The sequence below is a fragment of the Pocillopora verrucosa genome, chromosome 4 (genome assembly GCF_036669915.1).
Source record: "Pocillopora verrucosa isolate sample1 chromosome 4, ASM3666991v2, whole genome shotgun sequence".
In the NCBI taxonomy this organism is placed as follows: Eukaryota; Metazoa; Cnidaria; class Anthozoa; order Scleractinia; family Pocilloporidae; genus Pocillopora; species Pocillopora verrucosa.
The window spans coordinates 9,422,599-9,443,873 of NC_089315.1; the positions used below are offsets into that span (position 1 = coordinate 9,422,599).

At 35.5% G+C, this 21,275-nt stretch overlaps 5 protein-coding genes across 6 annotated transcripts in view; 3 read left to right on the forward strand and 2 right to left on the reverse strand.

Moving 5' to 3' along the window:
* Positions 1-30: 30 nt before the first annotated feature.
* LOC131795641 (mediator of RNA polymerase II transcription subunit 22-like) lies at positions 31-1,940 on the forward strand. Its single transcript, XM_059113226.2, is given in 4 exon segments — positions 31-130; positions 133-158; positions 679-759; positions 1,367-1,940. Coding segments are annotated over 4 exon segments (423 nt in total). The 5' UTR covers positions 31-33; the 3' UTR covers positions 1,586-1,940.
* A 304-nt stretch (positions 1,941-2,244) lies between these two features.
* Positions 2,245-7,874, reverse strand: LOC131795659 (cryptochrome-1-like). Its single transcript, XM_059113252.2, has 9 exons — positions 7,633-7,874; positions 6,897-7,091; positions 6,127-6,397; positions 5,452-5,592; positions 4,930-5,100; positions 4,344-4,484; positions 3,973-4,124; positions 3,275-3,483; positions 2,245-2,660 (listed from the first exon to the last, which is right to left on the reverse strand). The coding sequence occupies exons 1-9, from the start codon at positions 7,863-7,865 to the stop codon at positions 2,554-2,556; spliced, it is 1,620 nt and encodes a 539-aa protein (XP_058969235.1). The 5' UTR covers positions 7,866-7,874; the 3' UTR covers positions 2,245-2,553.
* A 79-nt stretch (positions 7,875-7,953) lies between these two features.
* Positions 7,954-11,274, forward strand: LOC131795655 (dynactin subunit 3-like). Its single transcript, XM_059113246.2, has 7 exons — positions 7,954-8,093; positions 8,181-8,265; positions 8,609-8,695; positions 9,035-9,118; positions 10,013-10,071; positions 10,373-10,432; positions 10,967-11,274. The coding sequence occupies exons 1-7, from the start codon at positions 7,980-7,982 to the stop codon at positions 11,051-11,053; spliced, it is 576 nt and encodes a 191-aa protein (XP_058969229.1). The 5' UTR covers positions 7,954-7,979; the 3' UTR covers positions 11,054-11,274.
* Positions 11,275-11,903: 629 nt separating this feature from the next.
* On the forward strand, positions 11,904-14,170 carry LOC131795654 (uncharacterized). The gene is made up of 3 exons (XM_059113245.2): positions 11,904-12,306; positions 13,080-13,334; positions 13,722-14,170. The coding sequence occupies exons 1-3, from the start codon at positions 12,039-12,041 to the stop codon at positions 13,796-13,798; spliced, it is 600 nt and encodes a 199-aa protein (XP_058969228.2). The 5' UTR covers positions 11,904-12,038; the 3' UTR covers positions 13,799-14,170.
* Positions 14,171-14,218: 48 nt separating this feature from the next.
* The window catches only part of LOC131795653 (folylpolyglutamate synthase, mitochondrial-like), a 13,752-nt gene continuing 6,695 nt past the window's right edge, over positions 14,219-21,275 (reverse strand). For both annotated transcript variants that reach the window (XM_059113244.2, XM_059113243.2), the window contains exons 6-17: positions 20,627-20,704; positions 20,238-20,299; positions 19,972-20,074; positions 19,617-19,694; positions 19,483-19,534; positions 18,934-19,038; positions 18,237-18,365; positions 17,450-17,547; positions 16,491-16,543; positions 16,216-16,291; positions 15,852-15,921; positions 14,219-15,741 (exon numbers count right to left, since the gene is read on the reverse strand). In XM_059113244.2, coding sequence (XP_058969227.2) covers positions 15,356-15,741; positions 15,852-15,921; positions 16,216-16,291; positions 16,491-16,543; positions 17,450-17,547; positions 18,237-18,365; positions 18,934-19,038; positions 19,483-19,534; positions 19,617-19,694; positions 19,972-20,074; positions 20,238-20,299; positions 20,627-20,704 — 1,290 coding nt within the window. In that variant the 3' untranslated portion in view covers positions 14,219-15,355. The remainder of the gene's footprint in view (positions 15,742-15,851; positions 15,922-16,215; positions 16,292-16,490; positions 16,544-17,449; positions 17,548-18,236; positions 18,366-18,933; positions 19,039-19,482; positions 19,535-19,616; positions 19,695-19,971; positions 20,075-20,237; positions 20,300-20,626; positions 20,705-21,275) is intronic.

Consider the following 21,275-nt stretch of genomic DNA (forward strand, 5'->3'; position numbering starts at 1 on the left):
CTATTAATCTTGTGCTGCTGTTGCAGGAGAATCATGTCACAGCCAAGCAGGATTTTACCGCAAAGTAAAGAGACTCTTCTCAAGTCTTACACCAAACGTTTGAAAGATGACGTGAAGTCGATTCTGGATAACTTACTGAAATCGTTAAATCTTCAAAAGTAGGTATATGGATAAAGTACAACGATTACTTGAAGCGTTTACTTGGAGGCTGGCTAATTTATCAACATCAATAAACAGGAACAATCTATCAATCGTAGAGCATTCAAGCGATGAAATCGATAGTTGACGACAGTTTTGATCAATTCCTAGTTTAACCAATAACCAATCCATGGTTATGCGATTTCTTATTGAGCGATTGGAATTTGTGCGAGTCTGAGAGTATACAAGCCAATGACAGTAGGTGCTCTAATTAAAAAAATGCATAATTTATTACATGGCTGCCCATTTTAAATATATCAGAGAAGATGATATACAGAAAAGAAACTGTGTGTAGTGCACAGGTCATGAAAGAAAAACTGTTGGCTGAAGTGTTGTGCTCAAAAAGCAATGAACTTTCCATTAATTTAACAGAAGACCTTCTTTCTGGTTTCTTTCTTCATCAGTGAAAACTTAATGATCTACAGTGCTTTATTTTTCACATCATAAAATTGATACTAATGAGGTTTGCATCTTTTATAGGTTGAAGATGAAACTCAGGTATCACGACTGACTCAGTCAGCCCAAGATCAGTATGAAGTGAATGTCAGGGCTGCCAATATTGTAAGTTCAAACTACCAATTATCATTTTAGGCTCATCAAAATGAGTACTGTAGTTGATAGTTGAATAATTATTAAAATGCAAACAGCTTAGCTAGCTAACATTCTTAAGTTCACTGGAGCTGTGACTGTTTTGCGTATTCAAAATATTTTAGCCCTCTGACCCTTAGGAGTGTCCAGCATCTAATTTCTTGTCACAAAACCACCCCCAAATCACATGTTAAGGTCATGAGAACAAAGGAGATGATCACCAACTAAATAAGCTCTTGATTGTCAAACAAGGTTCCCTTGTCAGCCCCCCTAGAAGAGAGCAGTAAGGAGAATACATACTGATGTTTGGGTGCTTAAAAATTGATCCATGATTGTGAGTGGATTTAAGAAACATTGACCCATCCTCACAATAAATCTGATTGAAAACTAGAAATTATCTTTACTTGTTAACTCACCTGGAGCCATTTGCTTGTACCGGTACCTGATTTTAGTTCTCACTGGTTCCCTGTGGCTTTGTTATCATGGCAGTTGTGATCACTTTGGTTTTTGATTTGTTAAAGGAAATTGGAAAGGGCCTTGATAAGGTTGATATTATGACCCTATTGTTTCCTTTTTGCAGGTTAGGGCAGGAGAATCTCTTTTGAAGCTGGTTTCAGATATGAAAGAATTTTTAATCTTGAACGACTTTCCATCTGTAAATGCCACCATCTCTGAACGAAGCAGCACTCTTCAAGAGATGACAAATCAGACAGATCAAAAACTGTTAACCCTTAAACAAGAACTTGCTCTTAATTTATATGAACTGGAACAATCATACTACTCATCTAGTTATAGATAATGTGCACAATGTTGTAAGCCATTAGATGTGTCTTTGTTCTGTGTGTCGTTCTTGAATATAATCCCTGCATGTAAATAATTCTCTAGTGCACAGACAAGTTGGTTGGTGCTTACCAAAACATAAGATACTAAGATTCTAGAAAAAATTTGTGTAAGAGTTAACCATAAATCAGAACAAGAGCGTTATTTTAGCATACATGTTACACTGGAAATTACTTCCACTGCTGATGAGGTGTGCACAGCTCTTCAGGATGAATGGAGCACCATGACTATAAGAAAATTCCCAGAAATTCCTGTTCAATCTCTCATGGAATTCAATTAACCATCTACCATAAATTAAAAGCTTGTATTCAACAGCTGTGTCTCACTTGTTCTCAGTTTTCTCTGGGGAGGAGTGGATGAGGGGTATAGAGAGGAACATGAGGAAGAGAAAAATTAAAGAAAATTTCCATTCTAACAATTGCCTTAGTTCCTCTCCAATGTTCCTCATATATAAAACATGTAGAAACATATCAGAAAGGTTTCTGAACAAGGTAGAGATAACTATTTTCACACTTAGGAATACATTTTTTAAAAATTTTTGTTGTCAGTAGAAAATGAGTTTAAGTATGATACATCTGATCATTTTGTAGACAAAGAAGAGACATTGTTGGCTGGGTAAAACTTTATTCAACTTTTAATGTTACAGAACATAAAACTATTCAAAAGGTAAAGTACAATTTCTAACAATATGAAGAGTAGTTTAAAAGTTGTCATTGACAACTAAAAGAAACTTTACATGAGACATAGAGTCTAAAAAGCAACATCTGTTAGACAGACCTAGCTGCATTAAAACCTTACATAAGGAGACAAAGCTCTAAACATAGATAACGGTGGCATTACCTAAGAGAGTCAGTGGAGAAAAAAAACAGTTCGTGGTGCCACCTTATAAATCCCTGACTTGTGCCTGTGGGTATCACAAAAGCCTCATCAGGTTTTCAAAAACTCTGTAATTTTTCTTGACCTCTTGCTTGGTGGGGCTTCTTTGTTAGTCTTCCTTTTTTTCCCTGGTGAGCTTTTCTTTTCCTCTGAAGATTCTACATGTATAATGTAGCGACAAACAAGATTCAAGTCAACAAAGCCCATCCACCAGAAAAATTAATGTATTGAGAGAAGGATCATCATAACAGGAATGAATAGGAAATTGAATACATATGGTGCTAAGTACAAAGTAAGAGTTCTTAAGAAGAAACCATAATCACTTCCAGTGAGAGCAGTTTTCCATTGAATATCTCAAAGAAACCTATCCCAGGTACTGCTTGGCATCTATCTACAATGCTCTGAAACTGGCTAAAATATTTTAGCCTCTTCTTTACAAATCGGTGGATGCTAGGGAACATACACCCTCCTGCCCTTTGCATTGACCACATGCATTTTCTTTTTAGTCTTACAGGTTACGGTTTCCAGACACTGTTGAAAAGGGCTCTAAAGGAAGGAGCAGAATCCTATTACAGTAACCATAATGGCAGATGTACCCTTGATTTCCCTTTTTTTTCTTCCCCGTGGCATATCAATTCTGATATTTACAATGTTTGTGAAGATACTAAGGAAAGGAAAGAACAAATTTCCCACAAAATGTTCTGAAACTAAGATTATCTGACCAACAAAAATAATCATTGTGTAGCCCTAAATTCTATCAGACATGTGTTACCTTCCTCCATACCAGTATCACCATCACGTTCTGTTCTGGCTTTTTTCATCTGTGCGATATTGATTTTAACAACTTCTTTGTGATCCACAATTGGACGTGGATAATCTTTCCCAATCACACATCCTGCTGTTTTCTGTATGCTCACCGGGGCAGTCCAGGGCTCATAGATGTACTTGGGTGGATATTTCTTCAAAATTGGAATGTATTTCCTTTTTAACAAAAAGAGGAATTCTCATTTGAGATTGAATTACTAAGTTTCTGTCCTAGATGAAGCAGCTTCATGTAGAGGTACTGCTATTTCCCCTGAATGGACTCCTAGATCATTGTAAGTAACCCCTATTAATTCCATCATGTTTTGCTAATAATTTTGCTGTATAATCCTTGGTGCAGAGGAAGTAAAAGTTGACTAACAAAAGTTTTGCAAATGACAAAACAAAATGGCTTGCCATGGCTCAAACTCAGACCTTTTAATTCTGAGTCCAAATCACTAACAAAAAAACAAAAAAATCAAAGGAATACTGATTTTGCTGTTTACCCCGAATATGTCAAGTTTAAATAGTTTCTTGTAAATAGTATTTATAAATTGCAAAAACAATTCCAGTGAATTTCCTTTTGAATACACTCTGTTCTCTGAGGAAAGTGTTAAACGTTAAGATAATGACTTAATGTTTGAAAAAAAGTGTAAAGAAAACACTCACTTGATGTAATCTCCATTAGGGTCTGTTTTCTTACCAAATGCAATGGGGCTGTAAACCCTGAAGTAAGCATGAAAAAATGCACTTGCAGACAGCCACATCCAGTTGCCAGCATTTAAACTCCAGTCATGATCAAGAAGCAACTTCTCAAACACCTGCCACAGTAAAATAATGCAACTGAAAAGTTATAGCAGCTTGTAACTGTCATGAATGCTATTGACCACAATTAGCAGCTACCTCAATAATTCATGCCTTTCAAGTTAGGACTCATCAACAGTAACTTGTGGAAGGAAGAAAATTTTCTCTGTTTCCTCTCTTAATTTATTCCACACTATGGAGATTCTCTTATATAGAAGCACTGATTTCTACTGCACCTTCAGTCCTTCTTCCCAACTAATCCACAAGTCTCCTCTTGTTAAGAAACAAGCTACAGCATGACGTGCCAAGTGATGAATCCAACCTTCTCTCCTTAGTTGAGTCATGATGGCATCAATAAAAGGATATCCAGTGCGTGCCTGAAATGAAACAATTACAAAGGACCTAATATAATTTTCTGCAAATTTTCACTCTAAAACGGTCTGCTACAGCTTTCAAGTGCTAATTCCTAATGGGTTTAACCCTTTAACTCCCTAACATCAGAATGCATATTCTCCATACTACTCTTTAAACACTTCCTAGGATTCTGACAAGGAGAATTTGTTCAATAATCAAGAGCTTCTTTGGTTGGTGATCATCAGCAAAATCATGCAAAAATTATGGAGAGCACAAATCACGCAAAAATTTTGGAGAGCACAATTTAAACTGAACCTAAGGATATTTTTCTTCAGTATCAATAATTCTTCTAAGTACATATATCAGTATGCACAACTTTTAGTAGCTTATTTGTTACCTGTGTTGTGTCTAAATCTATTCCAGAGCCTAAAGGGAGTGAATTAATCTGACACTATGAACAATACATACTTCAGACCAAGCTTGGATAAACTCTTGGTTATTGTTCCATGGAATTTGCAAACAGACTGGATTGCCCTCCATTTTGTTAAAGTTAGGTGTAGCATATGCTGCTGTATAGAAGAATTCCCGCCACAGGAGCTGTCCATGTAAGGAAACTGGTGGGTTAGAGTGTTTCTTCGCCTGAATAGAAAAAGTAGTTTTGTCAATAGTTCTGCATCTGGTCAATTAAAAGGAATCTCACCACTTTCAATTTCTTTCAATTGTTTCATTGTTTCATATGATAGATAAAATTAAAAGAAAGATCTGAAAGTTGCATTGCCTTAAACTTCACAGAAAGTAAGCTTAAATTTAAATTCACTTTCCAGGTTCAATTTTTTGACAGATAAACCCTGAATTTCATAGCTTCCCCTTTATCAACTATCTCCTATACATTACAATCTTCAATAATTCACCAATAACTGATGTCATCTCTAGAATGATCATACACATTTTAACTGACAACTAAAGGGTGCACCTGATATGATGACTTACTCTCGAATACACATCAGACAGTCTGTGATAAAACAGCCTTGCTGAGAGACAGCCAAACATCACATATGGACTAAGAACAGTAGTGCTTGGTTGGAGAGAATTGGGTGATGTGTTAGGCTTCTCAAACTTGTTCACCCAATCCTGCAGGAAAATGTGATCAACTTTAATGGAAGCAGAATAAATAAATGATATCTACAAGATGATAGTCTTGTTGAACATGCAAAGACCTATCCAAAATAAACCATTACTTGTTGCTGCAACTGATGAATCCCCAGAGCAAAGGTTTCATTTCAGAGGAATGATGTTAAGCCGAACTGTTTTTGTTCAAGGGCAGCAAATTAGATTAAGATCTTTTCTCTCAGTTTGCCCTGTAAGTTTATTCTTTATAGACTAAGACCATCCTGATCGAGGAACACCAGGTGTTCCTTGGTTGCCCTCTCTTTCCCTTACTCTGGGGATTCCAGCAGAGGCCTAGCTTGTGACACTTGATGTTGGTTTTTGAAGGGTGTGTCCTTTCCCTATAAGTAAGGTTCATTACCTGACAGGTTGAAGATACCAACAAACTACAACTAATTCAAGTTTAATCCTCTAAGAAACTTTTGATCTCATTAAATATAAGATAAACATGAAACTCTGTATGAGCATTTAATTATTGATTGAGAAAAACTTTCAGACCTCTTTCTGCATATGTTCATCAAGTCGTCTAAGAGCTTCTGACTCCCCACCAGGGAAAAGGACTGTACTTGACTCTTCAGGTGTTTCAATTTCCAGCTCCTCAAGTGTTGGCAGCTGGTACTCATTTCCTTTACCCACTGGAGTAGAGCAGCCATCAAAAGTACTTTTGTCTACTGTGGGAATAGGCTTCAAAGGTGACCCCAGTGATGCCACCACTGAACAAAGCTTCTTGTAGGTTAGGGGGGCTGTTCCACCATTCTTGGCAATAATCCTGAAAGAAGATTAAATCAGTAATTGCCTATTACAACATGTAGATTTATGACTGGCAAAAGAATTCCAGACACCTATCTCACAGAAGTTTATTCAAAGCTTTCACATTCTTGAGTCCTGATTATCAAATTCCAACAAAATTCTTGAGAAAGGGGAGAGTTTCTGCAATAAAACTTGTGGAAAGTAGATTCTATCTGTCACTAGACAAAGTACTTTATCTGTACAGAGTACCATAAGTAGAACACAATGCAAACTTCACCCTACAGTCACTGTACACTCACTTTTGGAACTTGATGACTAAAGTATTGAGTTTGTGTCTTGTTTGTGACTTTTAATGAGAGGTCTAGTTTGAAGTATCTAATTTCCTTTGTCCAAGTTTAATTTTTTTGGACCCTTTTCAGAGTATTTTCAGCAAGGCAAAGTGTTCATCCATATATTTTTGGTGCAAAGGGTAGTCAAACAAAATGTAACTTTTTAAAATTTTTAAGATTGTCACTTACTTATCCAAGTCATAAAGTGAGTGGCAGACTTTTGTTTCAACTTCAATTCCAGCTTTGGTAGCAAGTTCATGAACCTTTGCATCTCTTTGCCTTCCTTCAGGCTCATGATCAAATTCAAATGTCAATTTTGTGATCTTCCATGCTTTGAAAAGTTTAGGTAATTCCAATTCAGGCTTCCCCTGAATAACAAATAACCTATGATAAAAAAAGGAATAATGGAAAAGACATAGGAAGATCATTGAGCTGGTCTCAAAAATCAGCTAAAAATTATCATAAACAAAATAGTCAGTAATTAATGATATAATTCATTGATTCATTCAATAGGATAAAGAAAGCTGAATAATACAAATATTTTAACTGATTCTTCCTTATAATGTGTAGGAGGACAGAAACATACTTTTAGATGATGTAACCAGTAACAAAAAGTTGTTTCTTTATTGTGCAGAACAAGTTTATTCCATGCTGCCGTGGGTCTGTTCTGCAACAGGTCACTGAAGACGTCAAAATTTGGTAAAAAAAACACTCGACTGTGTCTCATATACCTCATTTTTATTATTATAAAATTTTGATGTCATCTCTGATCAGCTACAAGATGCACATCAGCATGGAATCTATTTATCTGGGCTAATACCACTTGGTTTGGCCATTTTTTTTTTGGCACGAAAAAAGATATTTAATTATTTTTTCTTTGTTCTAAAAGGTATGAAGGTACGGAATATCTCTAAATTTGTCTAACCTCGACCCTAAACTCTTCAAATTGTTGTCCAAGTCATTGAGAGACTGAATCAGAAATCTCCATCGATTGAATCCCATGTTTCCATGCTTCACATAATCTGGATCAATAAAGTACACTGGTCTGAGCGTTAAACTTGTTTCACAAGCTTCCTTAAGGGAAAGGTTATCGTGAAGACGTAGTCCTTTACGAAACCAATGAATTGTATGATGCACTCTCTGTTGTTTAGCCGCCATTTCGGCGTGATTATGTAACAGCTCACTTTCCACACAAATTTGATGCATTTTATATGAACTAGGAAGCTCCTCGCTGTTGTACTGCGGGCTCTAATCTCTCACCAATAAACAAATATGGCTGCCAAGGATCAAGGAGCGGCAGTAGATTGTCTTGAAAAACGAATTTCTGACTTGGAAAGACGGATCTTTACCAGTGAAAAAGACGTCCTAAGTCTTAAAGGGTCATCGGTAACTACAGTGATATTTATTGATGGCGTGATCGCACATAATTAGGTAACTAAAATTGATTGAAATGTTTGTCTGATTTTTTCCAAGTGTTTGGGAACTTTGAACAATGTTCAGAAAAATCTCGATAGAATTGGATCAAAACATGCTAAAATAGCAGCAGTGTGGAAGAAAGGTATGGCACATTTATTTTTTTATTAATGAAAATATCACTGTTACACACTACAGTGACTGTAGTTCCTAGATTGAGAAGCTAATCATAACAGCTGGGCTTGGGTGTACCAAATAAACTGAACTAAATTGTACTCAATAAAGGTATTAGAAAAAAAAATTCAATGGAGATCACCAGTTAACGTAATTTTCTCACATAGCTCACTCGTTCGCCCGATCGGGTCAATAGAGTTCAGCGCTTACCAATTCTACAGTAGTTGCGCATATGTATTCGTATCAGATGTGTTTCTTAATACAATCTGCGAGTCGTTTGAGTCGAATTGCTGTTCCCATTTTCTTATCATCAGTTAAGGAGCTGGAGAAATTTCTCTCTCCTGAGTTTTTGGAAGAGGCAACACTAACAGATGATGCTAAAGCTGACATAATCATAGCAGGTTAGTGTGTGTTTTGTGTCATGAGTTCAAAAGACATGCAAAAGACATTTCAACAGGGTATGATACCTCTCTGATTTCCAATTGATGGGATTGGTTATTCACTTATCATTAGAAATCCCTATTGAAAAGGGGGATGTAGGGCTTGGGTGGACAATATTTAAATCATGTTAGCCCTTTCCTATTGATTAGTATAAAGGCTTTGCGTTGATGTAGGACCCACTTTGACCTACCTCCTTTGATTTCTATGTTTGAAATGATCATTATTTCAGTCTTCAAATACCATTATTTTACTTTGTGATATAACTGTGTTAATTTGAAAAAAAATCCTGACATCCATAGGTGAGGGCCAGCTAAAGGTATGTGCTGATCAGCTTCGGCAAGTTGAAGATTTGAAAAAGGTTGTGACCACAGAACCCATTAAAGGTTTGAAGCAGTTTTACAATTCAACATATTTATTTTATCACATAACCTCTTGTTAAGAGACTTAATTTCTAGCATGTTAAGCCAATCTTACTCTTTTCAAACTGTAATTTATCCCACAAGGTGTGACTCCAAACACATTTATCATATCAGTTTTTATCTTTTTAAAGACTATTTTTGCTCTTATTGATAAGATGATATTATTCTTTTGGGTACTGAAAAATTTCTAAATGCATCCTGAATATAGTCAAATGGAAATTCTGCTTGAAGATACTTGTCAGAAATACTTAAAATCAATGCCAATTTGGTCTTCCTATGAATAAATATATTTCAGAATAATGCATTATTTAGGGCCTTTCCACACTAGCAAAAAAGTTGTTTATTTAGCCAAATTTTCCGTCACCACCAACATTTTACAAGTGTGGATGGTTTAATAAATTTTGGCCAAAGGAGACAAATCTACAATTGTGCCATTGACAAAATTTGTCCCTGGTAAAAACTGGAGAAAAGGGACTTAATAAATGAAATAGTAATAAATTTGTTGATCATTTGTTGTAAAAGCTACAACAAGCGTGTAATTGAAGTAAAATCAGTTTTCTAGAAAGGCAAAAATTGTCTCTGTTGCAAAACTCGGGGATTGTAAAATTTGAAAATGACTTAGGATAAATTGTGGAAATTGGAGCTGGAATCCTTTGGCAAACTATGCTGGCTGGTCTTAGGAGCAGATTAGGCACTGACTGAATTTAATGGCTTTGAAATTTTTAATTTAGATGCAACAAATGATACAAAAGATTTGTTGTGTGATTTTGTTGCGACAGTTCTAGTTTTGTCTGCTAGTGGGGAAAGACTCTTAGTCTTAGATTTATTGTCCTGACTTTATTTTAAATTGAAACACAGATTTGCCTACTTGGTCTGCCAAACTGCAACCACTGGTAGAACTTCATATTCAGCAAAAGGTATTTGAAATATCTCATAATTGCCCCACAACTGAAAATAAGCATTCAACTGAATTCTAGAAGAAATCCCTTTCACTGATGTGGTTTGTGTGTTGTTCACCATGTTATTCTTATTTAAAACTTTTTGGTGACAGTTTAGGTTTCATTTCTCTTTGTCTCGTTCTCATACTCAAAACTGGTTTGAACAAAATTAAATCAAGTGAAAATCTGAACCACAACCTAGCAGTTTATATTTTCCAAGATAAACACTGAATGGTGCTAGATAAAAAAATTTAAAGATGTTATATATATTCTGTTATAGGAAGAATTTGATGTGACTGATGAAAGATTACATAATCTTCTAGCTGCTTACAATAACATTGTATCCTTTTAAATTGTTCTTGTTATGTATTCCACATCAAGAGGACATGTTCCATTCAATAAGCAGATTCGGAAGTGTGATGATCTCTGGGTCAGTCTGAGTCACTGGTTCTCTGAAACCCTTAGCCTTAACTACACCTTGTAAAGGTGTGTTTTCCTTTCTCATCGTAGACTTAAGTAAGATTTCTTGGACCAAGGCCATAGTCAACAACATTTTAGTGTAACAGGTCAAAACTTACTCAGCACTAGAAGAGATTTGGACAAGACTAAGAAAAGGCTATTTCCCTTTTGATTTGACCATTAATGGTTCATTCATGGCAAGATCACAGATTTCATCAGATTATGCAATGAATAAAAAGATAGCATTGAAGGTTAGTCTGTCATTGATGTTCTAGCTACATTTTTGTGTCATCAGTGATATATTGCTGAACAAATGTATGACCTCCTTTTCCTTTGTAAGAACCAATCAAATTATAAATGTTATTACAAATTCATAAATAAAAGTACTTTCTCTACCTTAATTGTTACATAACAGATAAATCTCCTTTCAAAACAGTTTGTTCAGTGGGACAGTGCACTGACTCAAATTGAACAAGCCATGGAAGTGAAACCAGCTGACTAGCCTCACAACTTATATTCAAACAGAATAATGAAGAAAATATTTAAGGGATTTTGGAAGTTATTGTCTTAATAAACTTAACATATATTGTAAAACTGGGAAAGGTGATTCTCTATTGATTTGATTGTATAGAACAAAGGCTGAAATATTGCCAAGACATGGCTTTTTAATTTGGTCTTTGTGTGTTTGGTATCTTTTATAAATAAAAATTTGGAATCAATACAGTTCAGGTAAATGTCGTTGTTGATGAAGTTTAAGGTTAATCCTTTTTTATGGGAAGTTGAGTAGAAAGTTGGCAAGTAACAGCTGCCTGGTTGCCAGTTCTACTGTTGTATTTGCCTTCTTTGAGACTAAAATACTTACCCTAGTCGATCATTAAAATGGGTTTGCTGTACCAAGACGGGTCAGTGTCATGAGTCTATAAGACCAAATTCCTCAATCATGACTAAGGAGCCGATGTCTGGTGCGGTTCGTCTTGTAAAAGAAACAAACAACAAAATTGATGGGTTTTCCAAGAGGTAACATCCCTTGAGGAAATTTTCACGCACGCCATTGGTGAATGCAAGTGTCACTCATCACCTGATGCGTTTCGCGGAATTCGCTCCATAAGCCCAAGTTTAATGAGAACAAAAAGTGTGCTTAGACGGACAAGGTGTTTGAAAAAAGGATTAAATTTGATGGTTACTCTCTCTCTCTTAAAGTAGAGAGATCTTTTTGGTTGTTTTATCGTTTGAGATAATGGGAAAAGGTGTCAAGTCGTCGTTTTTTAGTTGTTGTCACTCAGCATTTGGCGGGAAAACTTTTATCGCGCCCTTTTTTGGTCATCCCATTGCCCAACTATTTGCAACTGCCCTTGGCCTTTGATGACCGATCGTAACAATTGTGACAAGTTTATTCGCCATCGTGGCGACGGTTTAACTCTTCAAAGGCCTCAATCTAAGTCCTGACCCAATTTCAAGCTAGACTATTGAGGATTTTTATCAAAAAAATGTCTATAGAACAGGCATCAATGCTTCTTTCGCAGAAAAAGACACCACTATGTGCGCGATGCAAGCACCATGGTGTTCGGACCACACTGAAAGGGCATAAAAGATTTTGTAAGTGGAAGGATTGTGAGTGTCAAAACTGTATTTTGATAACTAAGAGAAGACGGATAATGGCTGCCCAAGTAGCTATAAGACGGCGAACAAATGATCGGCTGCTTGTGGAGGATTCGCAGCAGACAGCGTGTAAACAAGATTTTCGGTCTTCACGTGGTGAGTTCAATCAGACTTTAGGTAATTCCAGACTTTTAGCCGGTATCAAATCGGTCTTTCGGATCTCATTTGTTAACCAACCGAAGAAATTTCGTAAGTGGTGCTTTGGTTTAAGAGACTTTCTTTCAGCCCATAATCTACCGAAACGACTACCCCATCACAAAATCGTTCTCAACACGTATGTATGTTATAGAGGCCGCACGCGTCCCACTGTATAAAATTGATGATGAAACTCAAGTTCGTGTATGACAGTATTTTTTCTTACATGATGTCCACAGAAAACCTGTTTATCCAGGAATCTAAGTGTGGTGGCAGTTTCTGAATTTTGTGAGAAAAGGACACCAGAGAAATATTATTGCATCGTTATAGAGAAAGGAATTGCTGCCTTCAGTAAGGGTCAGTAAGGAAACGCAGGCAGTCGCCTCCGATTTAAAAGGAACGCAACTCAAAGAGACTTTGCTTTATAATGTTATACAATCGATCGACTAGATCTTCCTTAAGTTTCTTATAAAAGAAAAAAAATCCTTTGTTTATTTCCAGCGTCTAGATTCTCTTTTTGATTTTTGTGTAATTTTGTGTCTTTTTGTGGAAGGGGATTCTCAGCTTAACTTCCAGTCGTGTCAGATATCCTTTCAACACAAGCCCAGACAGGAGTCACGAACGTTTTTGAGGTTCATTTTGATTATTAGGATTTATTCGCTACTTTCTATTCCTGAACGTTTCCGAAATTGTACTATAATTATAAAGTAACTGCTGTTAATTAACTATTTCAGCCCTACCCAAAAACTCCTCAGACCACCCAGAACCGTCGGGCTTTAAGGCAGCTCCACGACTTGCCGACTGCAACAGGGTAACGAGAAGTTTGGGGATTCTTGCAAGCCTATTCCCAGATGTCTCTGAGATATTCCTATCGACTCTGTTAGAAGCACGTGACTTTGATCTGTTGTCAACCCTTGAGACATTGATTGGCATGGCCAGACAAGGAAACATTGTTCTCGGTTCATTTCCCTCTGTCATAATACATCCAGGTCCGTTTATATTAATATAAATATTTCTGTCGATTCTATCAACTTTGACACACCTTCAACCACAAACTTGTTCTTGTTGAGGAATCTAGGCTGCCTTTGAGTTCGATCAAGTTAATCAGACATATTACTCTTCAGGTTTGTGAAGTGGGTGGGGGTTAAATCAAGGTTTGTACAGAGAGAAAAGTTCTTACTAGTGTGAAGATCTGCAAAATATGTTTTTTCAGTACCCACATTGTCTTCAAAAGTTGAGTGGGGTAGTTAGCTTTAAATTTAAAGTGGCTTTTATAAATGAAAGGGTGTTTACGAGAATGGACAAATAGCTTACCATAATAGAAGTGCAATACTGAAAAACTCAACATTCTTGCTGCCTCTTTGTTATTTAAACAGTCATCACACTGGCAGGCAACACACAACCGTGGAATGACTATGCTGCAGCTCAGGCTTTGATGTCTCTTTCCAGTTAATGGAGAAGTTTCCATGGACACCAGAAAGGGTTTTTTGTGTATTGTCACTCTTAAGCACTATTTGGAGTGTAACAGGTTTAGTTTTCAAAATAGTTGTGTTCAATGATCTTGAAAAACAGACATTATTTTGTATAGTTTTCTTAAACATTGTGTTGATGGCTGGCCATTTATAAAAAAAAAATGCCTGTTTTCCACGCATGGTTGCATTGAACTGTTGTTTTCTGGGTACCAAGCAGATTGCACAACTGAAAAAAATGTTAGACACAAATGGTAATAATTAAATTGTTTAATGTCTTGGCTTGCTGGCAAGTTTGTATTAAGGTTGATTTAATTAGAGCTTCATGAAACAGAGTACATATTACCCTTTCAACCAATTTTGAATAAATTGACACTGAAATGTTTTTGTCCATCTTTGTGATGTTTTATCTTTATAACAAAATTTGTTCTTTATTTGCATTTATGACTTCTGTACAGGTAATGTATGAATCTAAGATTGTGAAATACCTTTAATTATTTACACAAATCCATTCTATATCAAGGGAGACAGTCTTTTAAATTCATAAATTAAAAAAGAAAAACAATCTGTGATTCAAATCCCTAAAGGAAATCTTCATTATATCAAAATTTTTACATGTTTCTTGCAACAATACTCTGTAATCAAACATACACTAATTCATTCCAAGTGATCTACATGTAATTGGCTGGAGATCAACTAGTTCACATACTTGCATCTAAGAAATTTGCCAATTATTTCATTGAGAAATCTTACTAAAGCATACACAGTCTATGTCTGAGGCACATGATTCTAACAGAATACATTTCCAAACCAAAGAATTTGGGTATTATGCAACATTTACAGACTGGGAGAGGAGAATAAAACTTAGAATGAAACAATGGACTAGAAATCTTTATGAATTTTTTCTAGATTTACAGTAATATTAATCTAATGCAGCTGTAAGTTCTAACATTTGTGTTAAAATTCCATCAACACCCTAGCTGATTCCTCTGCTTTTGTTGCCATTCAACCCATAACAAAATAAAATGCAATAATCTAAACTTTGTATACAGCTTACAAATTGAGTGAAATAACTTTTTAATTTTCTAAATAGAGCTTCTACTGTTGGAATCATGTGCCACCAGAATTTGGTATGTTATTTCGAGAAACAGGATCTCAATGACATAACTGTTGCAAGTAATTTACAAACATAAATATATCTATATATACAAACTATTAAACAAAAGTTTCACTAAAATAGCTGAGGCAATGTGGCCTCATTATCTGCCTTACATATCATAACAACTAATTTTCTTAGTCCAGTCAGTTGAGTTATCGAGAATTCTTCTCAAAGTTATATCATTAAGTATGTCACATTTACTTCGGTCAGCATATTTCTTACATCTGGGTGTCAACCATAAAAACTTCATCATTTTTAAGAAATCAAGTTTTAAATCACTGACTATCAAGTCCTTTTCACACACACTGTAAATAGCTGAATAACTCTCTGTGACCTCTAGATACAGCATTCTGTGAAAATGGATACCCTTTTCATATCCTTTCTAAACATCTCCCACAATTTCTGGTCCCAGAACTTTCATGACAGTACCAACAAGATGCAAACTTCCTCCAACTAGAACCTGAACTCTTGAAGCCTTTGTAATAAAATCTGGTACTGGCAGATCCTCCTGGCAAAATTCCTCTATGAGAGGATCTTTCCCTCCCAGTAACCAACGAATAGCTTGAGAAACACAAGGAAATATGGTTGAATATGGGCCATCATCAAGACCATTCTTGATCACATGGTGGCCATTTGTAATTTCTGCACAGTTCCCTGTTGGGTCTGCATGGGCTTGGAATCCTGCACCTCTCAGAGCCATCCAGACACGTTGGTTTTCCACACACCATCGTAACTGGTTATCACGACTTACAGTAAAATTTGTCAGATCTGAGAAAGAAAAATTAGGAAAAAAAAAAAAAACATGCGACAGGGATCAATGCAAAGAATGCTTCAAATGACTTCAAAATATCAAAATAAAATTACTAGACATCATATACCTGAATCACTGCTTTTCAAATTCAGATTGATGTTATTGGGGCAGAAAATTGCATGATCAAAATCACATTTCTGAAAAATGAAAAACGTAGGACTCATGAACACATGAAATCACCAAAGGGATTCTAAGTAATCAGCAGGCCCTGGTTGTTCAAAGATCAGATAATGCTATCCCCTAGATAAATCTCTATCCGGTGGATAACATGATACATCTTGTTATCACTTATCCATCAATAAGCACTCATTCAACTGCCCCTAACATTTCCTCTTTCAAGATAATCATTCATGCTGCAAGTTTAGTGAATCAAAACATTGTTAATTCTATTTCAATCAATAAAAATAGGAACGATTTAATAAAATACATACCATGACTGGTTTCAGAAGACCATGAGGATCACGCCCACCAGTCAAGTTGAAAAGCAACACTCGTGCAACAGTCCCTCTATAACACAAACACAAATGAAAAAGAAAGGAAAATGTCACAGTGTGCCTTTTGTCTTGATCCTAGACTCAGAAAGTTTACATCATTTTTACACTAAAAAAAATGTCTTATCTTCTGATCTGTTCCTTCATCAGATTACTAGTTTAACTGCATGGGAAATCTCATTTGCATTTAATTTATTGCTCATTCTATACATCACCTTTCTTTTTCTTTTTCCTCATCAGCTCTCCTTTTAAACCACCTGGCGCAGGCCTAAAACACCAGAATATGAAAACCCTTTAAGTGTAAAATGCGCCAGACCTTTTTCACTACCACTATTCTCTTTTTCCAACTAACTCACCACTACCCCCTCATGTTATTATCAGTTTTCTCTATCTGCTCTTAGTTACAGCAGATCACCCTAAATGCAAGTAACCAAAAGGCTGCAAATTTTAAACAAAGACATAAAATCTCTGAACATTACATCACTTATGTGTGGTGCTTCTAGAGAATTTGTACAGTATGTAAAGGAGAGTGGATGTGGTTGTGAAGCTAAACTTTGAACCCACTCTATAAGTATGATTCTCAAGTAAATCAAATACAAAAGACAATTTTGTTTGGTTGTTGAGACTAAATGAAGGGTAAAAATTGAAGCAAGGACGTGTTCCTGTTTCAGGCATCCAAATACAATTTTGAATATATATTTTAAGCACATAACATCTGTACACACGGGAAAGCCTTGTCAACTGGTGTTTTCCTCCTCATGCTATCAACTTATACCCTTATAAAGCTATGGACCTAACTTAGAACTGGTTTATATGTGGGGTGCTTTTCAATCGAGTGTTGTATAATCAAAACCAATGTGATCACATCAGCCAATTAGAATTAAGGGCAGTAAAGATAAGAGGTCAAAGTAAAATCAACCAAACTGCCTAAAACATGGGAAAATATTGGCAATCTAGTAATAATTGGTTTTAGTTTCACAACCAATTGGTTGAAAGAGTGGTGTGAGTTTTCTTGATAAATTAAAGAGCAAAGTAAAGGAAAAACAAAGCAATCCAGTGACACTATTGATACAGTACTTGATTGAAAATTGTGTTATGATGACACCAGCCTATACATGTTCTAGTTTGATTCTTAACTTTAAATAGCTATCAGACAGTGTATGTATTCCTGTACCTCCATACTTCTTGGTGTGTGAGCACCATCCAGATAAAAAGTAACTGCCGGCCTAACAATGACTTGGTTTCGTCCACACCATCTGGTATTTTTCAATCCTGGTACAATTAAAATAAGAAATACAGTGATGCCTTGTTTTGCAAACCCCACATTGCCTGGACACTTGCCTAAGGCCCAAACTTTCCTGCCACATCTACTGCAAGATGAACCTGTATTCAAAGGATGTCTTTATTTAGCAGGAGCAGATATAAAAGTTGATTAATGAGGGTTCCTAATACAGGACACCTGTCTTGTAACTGGAATAGAATTCTTCCTTACAATATCACCCCTGAATTGAACATGAAGGTCACAAGAATGATGGAAATGATCTCCAGCTGAAGAAGCTTTTAATTGTTACGCAATTTCTTATTGTCAGCACCTTAGGAAATGTATCTTCTTAGATAACATGCAAACCGAAGAATGTGCATAGTGACATTAGGGTTTATGGGTTAAAAAGACAGAGAAATAACATCCTCTGGGCATCCACTTCATACTTAATTAAACTTCCTTTTTTTACATTTGAGACATAAAAATTAATTGAAGTCAAAAACTGCTTGCTGATTGACAAAGCTTTCATTTGTTTCACATGTTAGGTCAGAACCAGTTGCAGAGAGCACATAATTTAAACAGTAATAGGCCTGAGTCACAGAATTTTCATTCCAAAATTTTCAACAACAAAGTTTGGCAGTAAAGTCATTTTCAAATTGGTATTTGACTAATAACTGAAATAGATGAACTGTTTTCTTACCGCTTCTAAAAGTATTGGAGATTTCAAATGTTTGTGCAACAGGAACTTCAATTTTAGCTTTTTTAGTCAAGGGTTCACTTGACAACTTCTCTTCCCTGGGTGCTTTTTCTACACTTGTTTCGTTTTCCACTAGATGATAGAGAAGAAATGGAAACATTTATTTGACCTTTAAATACTGTTGAGAACCTTGCATTATTGGTAACTCTCAATGGTCCAGTAAACATAATCTGAGATATCTCTGGTTAAATCAGTGTGGGAAGTGATCCTAAGTTTGACAACACAAGGATTAAATATACTGAGGCAACAAGAAAAAATGCTTCATAGCACAACCAAGGCACTGAATTGGCCAAGAATATAAAAGTGTCAGGTTTTTTTTGGTCAAAATTACATGAATAAAAGAGAGAAATACATGAGAAATCTAGGTCACAATTAGTTTTTGTGTTTATGTTGCAATTCATAACTAGTTGAGGGATGCATGCAATTACTCAAAATCATTCACACAGAGCACAGCGTCAAGTGAAAACCAAATGAAATGTAGTTCTGCATAAATTTCAAAACCAATTCAAACTTTTCCTTAGCACAAAGGGTTGCCCTTCCTACTGTGCATTCTCACTTACCCCCAAGAGTATGTATTTCTTTAACAAAATATCTGAATGCTAATTATTTAAATAATCAATCAACTAAATGAAAATCAAACCTTCATGATTATCATCCTTTGTGTATCTTCTTGAAACCCATGTTTGACAAAGCTGTACGGCGAGGGATGCATTCAATAACTGGTGATCTCCTTCCAGACCAAGAACTTAAAAAGTACCCAAAAATGAAAAAAAATGTGAGTGACATTATCTAATCAGAGCACATAAGAAGTATAAATATGAATTTAACATAAAGTTTTTTTTGCAGGTAAGTGGCAGCCATTACCGGTAATTCTCCTCTCTCAAAGAAACATGTAAATAATTTTATTGTTCCCCTTCATTATTAGTTATTTTAAAAATTAAAATTACATTTTTCCCCAAAAAATATGAATAAGGATATGGAGTACATGTATGCAATCCTATTCCTAAACCCCTTCCCACTTATGTAATTTCCTGGGAATGGCCAGTCAGTAAATACCGACATTGTGTTTACAAGCTAGCAGGCAATAACAGTGACTCTAGAAAAATATTGATTTATGGCAGGTAGTAAAGAGAATTAGTTCTAAGATCATGAAATTGAGGGTAAAGGGTAAAACAGATAGTGGGAATACCTGGCAAACCTCCTGGATAGTCATCTAAGGGAGGAATGATGTGAAGAGGAGCCTGAAAATGTGATTACAATAAATATTATGACTGCAGAAAATTGTTCAGGTGTTAAAAAAAATTTTAGAAATTTGACTGGTACCTTTATTTCTTTTGCTCTATTAGCCACAACATCCAGGGCTGTTTCTGGCTGTGGGACAGTAAAAGCAGGAACTCCTGGCTGGAAATACAATTGCAACAAGTGAAGATGTGGCAAATTACAAGACTTGTAAAGTCATCTTAATATGTGATGTCAATGAGCATGGCTACTGTTTCGTTTCTGGTTCACACAACATTTCCCTATGGAATTGCATGTGTTTGATTTTTTTTTTTGGCGCTTGCAGTTTGTAATTATTAGTAAAAAAAACAATTCTTTAAGTACCCTTTTGAGCATTCATGATGAATGCGAATCGTGTGAAATTAAACAGTAATAGGTAACTATAATGAATAACATGTACCTTAAATATCCCAGCCTTCTGCCAAGCAATACTTTCTATAGTTCCACCCAATGTGCTTACATGGTCCATGCCAAGGGATGTCACTCCACAAGCAACAGGATTTCTGGATAGACATGTATTAATATCAATATTATAGTTTGATATTTCCATCACAAATTACAAATTTAGCGGAATATAAAAACTAGTGTGTAAGGAATTTCAAGAGATTGGGGCATTAATTGTTATGTAATTACACAGCAAACAACAGATGGAATACAAACAAATACCTGATAATGTTGGTAGAGTCATATGCACCTCCAATTCCAACCTCAAGAATTACCACATCAACCTCAAAACAGGGTAAAATCATATTTAGTTTAATATATTTAGGTTAAAATTTGAATACTGAATATATAATCTTGGTAATTCTTATAGTAACATAATAATGCAAGCTCAAATAATCACAATCCATTGCATTATTTTGAGCAGGCGTAGAAAAGTTAACATAACAAAATTAGACTTAAATCATGTTTCTCTAAGTAAAATGTAATTGTTTTTGCAACAGTTCAAAGTAAGGCAAACATATAAAACTAGACTTACTGGTATGTTATGTTTCAGTAAAAAAATTTAACCATTAGGGTTAAATTAGTAGGTTAACTTTACATTCATGTTATACCTTTTCTTTCAGGAAGACATGAAACGACATCAAGGTCAAAAATCTGAAGTATGCTGGCATAGAGTTTTTCCCTTCTTCCTGAAACACAATAAAACTGCATTCATTAGAGCCAAGACATATTTTAATTCTTAAAAGACATATTATACATAGGCTGCAAGATAAATCAGAATTACATTTCATTATCAAATCTACCGAGCATAGATTTACAGTAACATTATACTCTAGTATAGAAGTAAGAGGGGAAAAAAGACTTAAACCTTTGACTCCCATGAGTGACCAAGAGAGAATTTCTCCTTACCATATCTATACAATATCATGCAGACAAGTGATGAGAATAAAGAAAAATATCCATTATACGATTACTAATTGGATCTTATACCAAATTCCCCAAACTAACATAATGAGAATCATTCTGCAGACAGTAAGGGGAATTGATAATGAGATCTTGGGAGTTAAAGGGTTAAGCTTACAAAGTGTCTAGTTACTTCTGGTACATTTGTAAGTTGTTAAACCCCCTCTCTCTATTTGATACTGCAATTCATCAGTGAAAGTTGTATTGTATTTTGATGCATCTTCATGTATTATCCAACCAATTCACTAGTATTTTGTAAGGTTCAGTTTACCAAAACATTTATCAGAAACCTTACAC

Excerpts from the sequence above, each read along its gene's own strand:
- LOC131795654 (XM_059113245.2), top strand. The coding sequence starts at position 12,039 with ATGTCTATAGAACAGGCATCAATGCTTCTTTCGCAGAAAAAGACACCA. Across the intron at positions 12,307-13,079 it reads AGATTTTCGGTCTTCACGTG|CCCTACCCAAAAACTCCTCA; the intron begins GTGAGTTCAATC and ends TAACTATTTCAG. Across the intron at positions 13,335-13,721 it reads CTCTGTCATAATACATCCAG|TCATCACACTGGCAGGCAAC; the intron begins GTCCGTTTATAT and ends TTATTTAAACAG.
- LOC131795655 (XM_059113246.2), top strand. The coding sequence starts at position 7,980 with ATGGCTGCCAAGGATCAAGGAGCGGCAGTAGATTGTCTTGAAAAACGA. Across the intron at positions 8,266-8,608 it reads AGCAGCAGTGTGGAAGAAAG|TTAAGGAGCTGGAGAAATTT; the intron begins GTATGGCACATT and ends TCTTATCATCAG. Across the intron at positions 8,696-9,034 it reads AGCTGACATAATCATAGCAG|GTGAGGGCCAGCTAAAGGTA; the intron begins GTTAGTGTGTGT and ends TGACATCCATAG.
- LOC131795659 (XM_059113252.2), bottom strand. The coding sequence starts at position 7,865 with ATGGCGGCTAAACAACAGAGAGTGCATCATACAATTCATTGGTTTCGT. Across the intron at positions 6,398-6,896 it reads TCACTTTATGACTTGGATAA|GATTATTGCCAAGAATGGTG; the intron begins GTAAGTGACAAT and ends ATCTTCTTTCAG. Across the intron at positions 2,661-3,274 it reads TGATACTGGTATGGAGGAAG|AATCTTCAGAGGAAAAGAAA; the intron begins GTAACACATGTC and ends TTATACATGTAG.